Genomic DNA, 8,571 nt, shown 5'->3' with positions numbered 1-8,571 from the left:
TAAGATGACCCATATCAACTTGAACTGAACAAATTCAACCCGTTGTGGCTCAATCAACATCCATTTGAGTGCCCAAACTGACACCTCTAGTTAATAATGTGTAGTTAGTAAGAGTCTTAGCTTTTAACCTTGAAATTACATTTTCATAAATTACCAGATGAATTGTGCAACGCTGAATCAAGTTTTATTTTAAAAAGGTTTAAGTTGTACTCCACACAAATTTTACTTAAATGAATTTATTATAACATATATCTAATAATAAGTTATGATACGCCCAATTAAAACTTATTAGTCACTACTAGATGATCAAAATAGCAATAATTATGATAAGCCCGTGCATAATAGATAAATTATGAATTTGCATTGACTAAAAATAATTGATCGATTTCTATTAATAAAACATCCTAACAAACACCGAATCTAAGTCTACTTGAGCATGAATCAGCCCTAAGTAAATCACAGAATTATATCATCAACCAAAATAGTTATACAATACATACATAGATATAGGGTGGTCCATAGAAAATAGCAATATAGAAAACCATTATATAGGGCGGCTAGGACCAGCAAAGTATTTCAAGCTCCAATTGAAACACGATAGACATGCAAAATAGTCGACGTTTGAAAAAAGGAATTCAAAAACATGAAATTGTATTCTTGCTTCACAATTCACATGGGTTGATGATGTGAAATGGGGCCTCGATGAGAAACAGACACCTCCAATTAAGCTGAGCCCTAATCCAAACTAGCTTTAATCGTTCACCACTGCACTGCACCATCATCTGATCTTTGTAGGGATAAATAATGGCAGGGGTGCATGTATTGTGAGGTGGTTTTCATTTGCCCTAGTTGGCCTGGGGTAGCCTAACTGAGTACGATTGCGTGGTGGACGGTTCTTATGTCAAAAGTCATACTCGATATGGATATTTATTTATATAAGGACATGTACGTGTGTAATATACTAATATGTGATGTTTTGTTGGGACTTTGATTTATACTGCAGTTCAATGAAATTTCACATGTGAGTGTCCTATATTAGTTAAAAATATCATCTTTTTTAATAAATACTGGATTATTAGTTACATTCTTTAAGTGAACTATTGTTATATACTTTTGAAATGCAATCTTGTTCGGACTTATGAAGTGAAATCTGATGAATCCAACTCAAACACATCATATAAGAGTTGATTTAGATTTATGGACAAATTTATTTTAATAGTTCGATAACAATATATTGATAGAAAATTTCATTTCAGGCGTTTGATTTATGACATTTTTCCACTTTGAATATCTCAAAACATTATTATTTCATTTAGGCACTTAAACTTTGACATAATTTCCAATACCTCAAATTTTGTTGATTTCATTCTTGATTCCTATGCTTTACATAGTAGTTGTTCTATTTTATTTAGATATTTCACCATAAACTTAATATATCCATCGACCTATCTTCCTACCCTTCCCCCTTAAAAATCTCTAATAAAATACTCTCTTAATATCCAAATAAAAATCTCATTTCACCTACCACTATTATTGTCCCTAAGTATATGTCTCATATCACTTTTATCTATATATTCATGATATTATTTAATCAATCAAACTTCACTATCTTCTTATTTTAGGTACTTAGTTCTAATCTACCAAACCTTACAATCTTGGCTTCTATATTCTCTTTTTATCAACTAAACCTAGTATCTTATTAGTTTGTTAAGGTTCCTAGCTAAAACCTAAAGCTAGGCAAATGCATGACGACATTTTTATTATGAATAGAGGGAGTAACTTTTATTGTGTGTCTTATCTCAAGCCTGTCTTTAGGCACTTATGAGGGCATCATTTGTGGCTACATTATGTATATATCTATAGTGCGTAGTCCCCCCATGGTGCAATGTGCATGTTAGAGTACAACCGTACATATATTTATACACATGATGACATGATTTATGCTAAAAACATGCAGTAATTGTTAAATTTAAGTCATTTAGAATGTCGTTAGTAAAGATTTCATTATCATGATTGTGAGAGTGTTGATATTAACTTAACTAATGTAAATAAATACATGCTTCCAGTATATTCCCTGTAATTTAATTAGTCTCTTTTCGTTATGCATGCCCAGATTTTTTTTTTTTTGGAACTCTATAGAACTTATTGACAGTAAGAAATTCAGTTATAATAATTAAACTTAATCACTAAATAAAAAATAAAATGTATTACTAGAGAAATTAATGGATAGAATGAAAGAAGGTACGTAGATGTATATATATAGTGTCACTGGAGTTAAGAAAACTGGTTAGCACTTATGGCATGATTGATGATAATTTTGCCTTTTCTATTAGTTATTACATACATGTACATGTACTTGAGTCCAATCCCTCTTCCATTTAAAGTTATAGATAGAGTATAATGTTAGGATTCAACTATCAGAGATAGCGTGACACAAAAATCACACATTCAAATCTCATCAACCCTCTACTTTTAAGTGGAATATTTTGCATTGGGTATGAAGGGAGCTTATGCCGCATCTACACTTTAAAACCAAAGGGCTATCACTATCATATGAGGGGGCATGAAAAAATAATTAAATCAATCATGGATTTCAACCATTAGTTTAAGTTTGGTAAGTAGGTCCTTTAACAGCTATAATGGCCATCCTTCGATTCCTCACACTCAATTAAACTCTTCAAATCACCCCATTACCTTAGCTTTTACTTCCAATAGCTCAAAGTTTGAATCCACATTTTATATAAATCAACAACAAAATCTGTAATACAATTTTTATTTAGAATTTGTTTTCTTCTTCTTCTTCTTCTTCTTCTTCTTCATCTTCTTCTTATATATATATATATAGAAATGGGATCATGTGAGAACCAAGTCCTATAATAGGAACTAGAAACTCATCATGATTGTTGATTGCTCTCAATCCGACGGCTTGTGTTTCACCCGCCTTTTTCAATTTCATTAAGGGCATTTTGGTAATTTCGCCAGTTGGACGACCTTCCTCCTTTTTCATTTCGCAGCTCGTTTGTTTCTCTCTCCTCTTGACTTTCTCTCTCTACTCTCAAATCTCTCCTCTTTTGCACTCTCAAATCGGGACTTTCTTCTTTGCTGATCAATTTTTTTGCTGTAATTCTTTGATTTTCGTCATTGTTTGAGGTATTTTTTTTTATTTATTATACTTTTTATGATTTTCTGAATTTTTTTATCGATTTGCGATATGTTTTGTTCGATTTGAGATTTTTTGTTTTTTCGTTCGATTTATTATTTTTGAATTGTTGTTTTTGTTTTTGTTCGAATTTTCCAGCTTACTTCTATTTTATTTAGTGTTGTTTTGTTATGCTTTTATGTTTTTTGAAGTACTTTCTACGATGTATGGTTCATATACTACGATTTAGGGATTTTTTTCAATTACTTACTACATTTTAGGGTTTTATATTACGATTTGGGTTTTTTTTTTTTTATAATTTTGAGTCTAATTGTATGATTTGTGTTGTTTTGAGTCTTATAATACGATTTATTGTTCATGCATTATATTATGATTTTGTGTTGTTTTGAGTCTTATAATACGATTTATTGTTCATTGCATTATATTATGATTTTGTGTTGTTTTGAGTCTTATATTACGATTTTGTTATGTTGTGATTTACTTTTCATTATTAATTTTGCTTAATCTTTATAACTTCATGTTTTTTACTGTGTTTAATTTTTTCAGTTATTCTATTTTATTTTATTTTTTTTTATTTTTTATTTTTTTTTTACTTTGAGTCATTAACTTTTTAGTATAATTGGTTTACTTTTTGTTATTGTTTATTTACTTTTTTCTTTAATTCATTTACTTTTCAGGAAGATGACTGAAAGTGTAGAGCATTGTTCTGCTGCAGCCACTAATGAAGATATGAATGTAAGAATTTTTAAAACACCCACTCAGCTTGTTCTTCCTAGGATATATTATAATTCTGGAGGTGATAAAGAGTATATGCCAGGTTGTTCTTTGGAAAACAAACCCTTTTGTTGGAATGAAATTTGATACTCTTGAACTTGGTATTACCTTTTATTACAAATATGCCAATGAGTGTGGATTTAAAGTCCGTTCTAGTACTACTAAAGTACAAAAGAATAAGGATGATTCTAATGATAAAGGAGTTACTGTAATTAAATATTTATTATGCAACAAAGAAGGGTGTATATGTGACAAATAATAAGAAAGCTGGTAAACAAGTTGAAGGTGCATGTTTAATGAAAAAGATTGTGAAGAGAGTTGGATGTCCAGCTAAGATTAAATTTAGGTTTTGTAATGGTGGTCAGTATATTGTTTATTCTTTTTATGAGCCTCATTCTCACCCTTTTTCTACACCTATTACTAGGAAGGTTACTAAATATGAAGTTGGTTTAAATTTTGCTCATAAGAAGTTTATTTTTGACAACTCAAAGTTAAATATAGGGGTTGTTATGTCTTATAGGATCATGAAAGAACTTTGTGGTGGGTTTGAAAATGTCAGGGGCAGTAAAAATGATTTCAAAAATTTTTCTAGGGACTAAAAAGTTTATATTTCTAATGCTGATGGTGCAATGTTTGTTCAAAACCTTGAACAAAAAGTGAAAACCAGTAAAGGGGGTTATTATTTTGATTAATGTGTTGATGAAAGCAGGCACTTGACTCGTATTTATTAGGCTGATGCTATTGGTAGAAGAGATTATCAATTGTTTGGGGACTCTCTCTCTTTTGATTCTACCTATGATACAAATAAATATTCATTGGTTTTCTGTCCGTTTACTAGTGTTGATAATCATAAGAGATGTGTTACATTTTGTGCTGCTTTATTATCTAAAGAAGATGTAGAATCTTTTATGTGGCTACTTCAAACTTTTTTGAAGTGTATGGGAAGAGAACCCTCTTGTATAATCACTGATCAAGACCCTGCAATGAGTATTGCCATACAAAAGGTTTTTACCAAGACTAAACAAGGTTATGTATGTGGCACATAATGAGGAAGTTACCTGAAAAGGTTGGAACTCAGTTTTGTAATGAAACTGACTTCTTGAAAAAGCTAAGTGCAGTAGTTTGGGATAGAGAAACTGATCCCCATGTATTTGTTGATGGCTAGAACAGTGTTATGGAGGAATTTGGCCTTGTCAATCATGATTGGTTTGTATACATGTTCAAGATTAAACATTTTTGGATCCCTGCGTATTTCAGGGACTTATTTATGGGTGGGTTACTACATTCTACTTCTAGTTCTGAAGGTGAAAACAGTTTCTTTTGTAATTTTACAAACCCCCGTGTGACCTGTGTTGAATTTTTTGTTCGTTATGAAACTGCTCTTGATGCTCAAAGGCATGAACAGGATGATTTGAACAGGCTTAATAAATCTGAGCCTCAATTGCTTACTCATTTACACTTAGAAAAGCATGCTGCTGTTGTTTATACTCGTTCCATCTTTTATGATTTTCAAGAAGAATGCTAGGCAGCCTGTTTCTCATGTGGTGTTGAAAGTTGTAGTTCTATGTATGGAGATGGTGTGGAGTTTTCTATAATTGTTGATCATGAGAAAAGGAAAAATTTTGATGTAAATTTTAACTTGGCTACATATGAGTCAAGTTGTACTTGTAAAATGTTTGAGAGTCAAGGCATCTTATGTAGACACATTCTTTTTGTTATGAAAGGCAAGTCTATTTGTAAAATTCCTGATTTTTATATCTTGAATCGTTGGAGAAAAGACGTTCTGAAGAAAGCTTCAGCCATAAACGTTATTCTGGATGATGCTTCTAAGTATGATAAGAAGAAGCAATTGATGAGTGATGTGCGGTCCAAGATTTTCAGTTGTGTTAGTTTATCTGACCAATCTAAGGATGATTTATCTTATTAGGACATTATCTTCATTTGAGGAGCAGATGCTAAGAAAGAATAATCCTGAAAATGCAACTAGTTCAAAAGAGGTGAAAGGTGCTGATATTCAGGTTTTGGTTGGGTAAAATGAAGTAGATGTAAACATCTTGCCTCCAAATTAGTGTCTTAATAAAGGTTCTGCCAGAAGTTCAAAGCATTTGAAGAGTGAAAAAGAAATAGCTTCTGAAGAAAAATCCAAAAAGGGCAGAACTTGTAGAGCTTGTGGGCAATCTGGTGTTTCACATGACAGTAGAAACTGTCCAAACAAGTAGTTCTTCAGGTATTTTACTTTTAAATGTGTTATATTTACTTTAATCTGTTATTTATTTACTTTAACATTTAACTTGATATACTTTTTATTTAATGTGCAGGTATTTTTATATTTGGTACTTTTTTTGTTATTTTACCTTTGCACTTTTCTCATTTACTTTAACTTGTAATTTATTTACTTTACATTATAATTTATTTACTTTAATTTGTCACTAATTTTCTGATGTTTATTTTTGTGCGGTTATTATAATACATGAAAATTTTAAGATGTTTTGGAAGATCAAGACCAAGATATACTGAACAAATTTTTTTTTTTATTTTTATTTTTATCATTGTAATATTTTTACATTTACTCTAAGTAATTGTACTATTGAATTAAAATTCAGTTTATTTGCTTTTATCTATTAGACATTAACTTTATGAAATATTTCATTTACTTTATGATATTTTATACTATATGAATTGTTTGATTTATGAAATGTCTTTATTTACAAAATTGAAGATAATATCCTGTATTACTCCTTTGTCCCAAAATACTTGGCATGATTTCTATTTTTGTTCTAAAATACTTGAAATATTTCTAAAAATAGTATGGAACCACATTTACCATGAGACCCCATGGTTCCATGGTATTAAAACTAACATTATAATATGTAGAACTGTCAAAAGCTGACTTGACCCGAATACGGACCCAAACTCGATTATTAACCGACTCGTCTGAACCCGAAAAAATGGTGACCCGAACCCAACTTAACCCGACCAACCCTAGATCCGAGTTGACTTGCGTATTTGAGACTCGAATCCGAACATGAATTGACCTGGAGATGACTCGACCTAAATGTAACACGTAAATTATTGACTTGCCGACTTGAACCCGATAATGATTCGACTTGGAAATTAAATGACCCAACATGATTATAATCCGCAAATTATTGACTTGAACCAAACCCGACTAAAACCCGAGAATGGCTTGATTCTAACTTGCAAATTATTGACTTGAACTGAACTCGATTCGAACCCGAGAATGACCTTATATCATTTTAACTCGTGATAACCTGAATTAAACCCAACCTATTATTCACCCAACTCGAATATAACCCAACCTGTTATTAACCTGAGCCAAACCCAATCCAAACTTGATTAGATGTAAGACCCAACGTATCCCGACTCAAACATGACCCAACCCGAACCCAACCCGCATAGGTTACGGTATTAACTCGAATTGACCTAACCTGAGTTGACCCGACCCATACTTACTTGATCCAAACTTGACCCGTTCTTACTTAAATAGTGTTGTGCATGACCTTTTAACGAACAATAATTTGAAAAATTTGTACCTTTTTTAATTTAAACAAGCATTGAAGTACCACCTCCACAACCACCTACACAACCACCTCCACCTCTACAATCACCTCATAAAGACTTTATTTTTAATTTTTCATTTACTCTTAACTTCATGCCTTTTACTTTAACACTAATTCCCTTTACTTTAAATTGAACATCATATTTTTTACTTGAATTTTTTTTTTTTTAAATTTGTTCTTTTTAGTAAATTGATAATTTATTTATTTTTGGTCCATTTTTTTATTACTTTAACCAGTATTGTTCTTTACTTTAAAATCGAACACCATATTTCAAGATTTAATTTTCTAAAGTTTTTTCTTTTACCTTTAACATTGTTTTTGTTACTTTAACACTATTTTCATTTACCTTTTGATTGATTTATTCTACTTTTATATCAGCATCATTTTTCAAACAGAATAATTTTACTACTTGAACTAAGAGATATAATATGTATTCTTCATACAAATATACTACTTAAACATTCAAACAAATGTTTTGGATTAATACTATACAACTAAAGTACTCTAATGTCTATGATATATTCAAATCTATTAAAAACATTTACAATTCTTCATATGCTTTCTTCACTTCCCAATCCTCAACATTTGTCAGTAGTTTCTGTTGCATTTGATTGTTATCATTGAGAAGTACGTCAAGTACTGTTCTTATATGATGGTGTGTCAATCTTGGAAATTCCTATAAAAATAAAATAAAAAACAAAAGATTAACCTTAGTTTAAATAAATTATGATCTAAGTAATCCATATAAGTTAAAGAATTTAAGGACTTCAAAAATAAGTATGGTAACTTACCTCTTTTATGGTTCCCAATCCTATCCCATTAACACCATCATACACCGCAGCAGTAGATAGCTTCCAGAGTAATTTTCTTCTTTTTCTTTTTGGAATGGAAGTTCAATTATTCTCAGCTTGTAAGACAATATATCATTTGCCTTTGGATGCTTTCTTTTCTTAAACAACTTCTGCATTTGTATGATCTGCAATGGAATGAATATTAATGTAATATGATACATTGAAAAATGAATTTAAAGGCACTTTTTTAATCTATTGATGCTTT

The 8,571-nt window shown here is 30.7% G+C and overlaps 1 protein-coding gene across 1 annotated transcript; it reads left to right on the top strand.

The window, feature by feature from the left end:
* Positions 1-5,498: 5,498 nt before the first annotated feature.
* Positions 5,499-6,153, top strand: LOC145592134 (uncharacterized). The gene is made up of 3 exons (XM_081648596.1): positions 5,499-5,800; positions 5,862-5,952; positions 6,004-6,153. The coding sequence occupies exons 1-3, from the start codon at positions 5,499-5,501 to the stop codon at positions 6,151-6,153; spliced, it is 543 nt and encodes a 180-aa protein (XP_081504722.1).
* Positions 6,154-8,571: the final 2,418 nt, after the last annotated feature.

This window comes from Chenopodium album, chromosome 18 (assembly GCF_948465745.1).
Source record: "Chenopodium album chromosome 18, dcCheAlbu1.1, whole genome shotgun sequence".
Taxonomy (NCBI): Eukaryota; Viridiplantae; Streptophyta; class Magnoliopsida; order Caryophyllales; family Amaranthaceae; genus Chenopodium; species Chenopodium album.
The sequence above is the reverse complement of the archived record's forward strand: the minus strand, read 5'-3'. Positions and strand labels throughout refer to the sequence as shown.

What these genes read in the sequence shown, in the direction of transcription:
- LOC145592134 (XM_081648596.1), top strand. Translation starts at nt 5,499, where the DNA reads ATGTATGGAGATGGTGTGGAGTTTTCTATAATTGTTGATCATGAGAAA. An exon ending in CAATTGATGAGTGATGTGCG is followed by an intron (nt 5,801 to 5,861) that starts GTCCAAGATTTT and finishes TTATCTTATTAG; the next exon opens with GACATTATCTTCATTTGAGG. An exon ending in TGAAAGGTGCTGATATTCAG is followed by an intron (nt 5,953 to 6,003) that starts GTTTTGGTTGGG and finishes CCTCCAAATTAG; the next exon opens with TGTCTTAATAAAGGTTCTGC.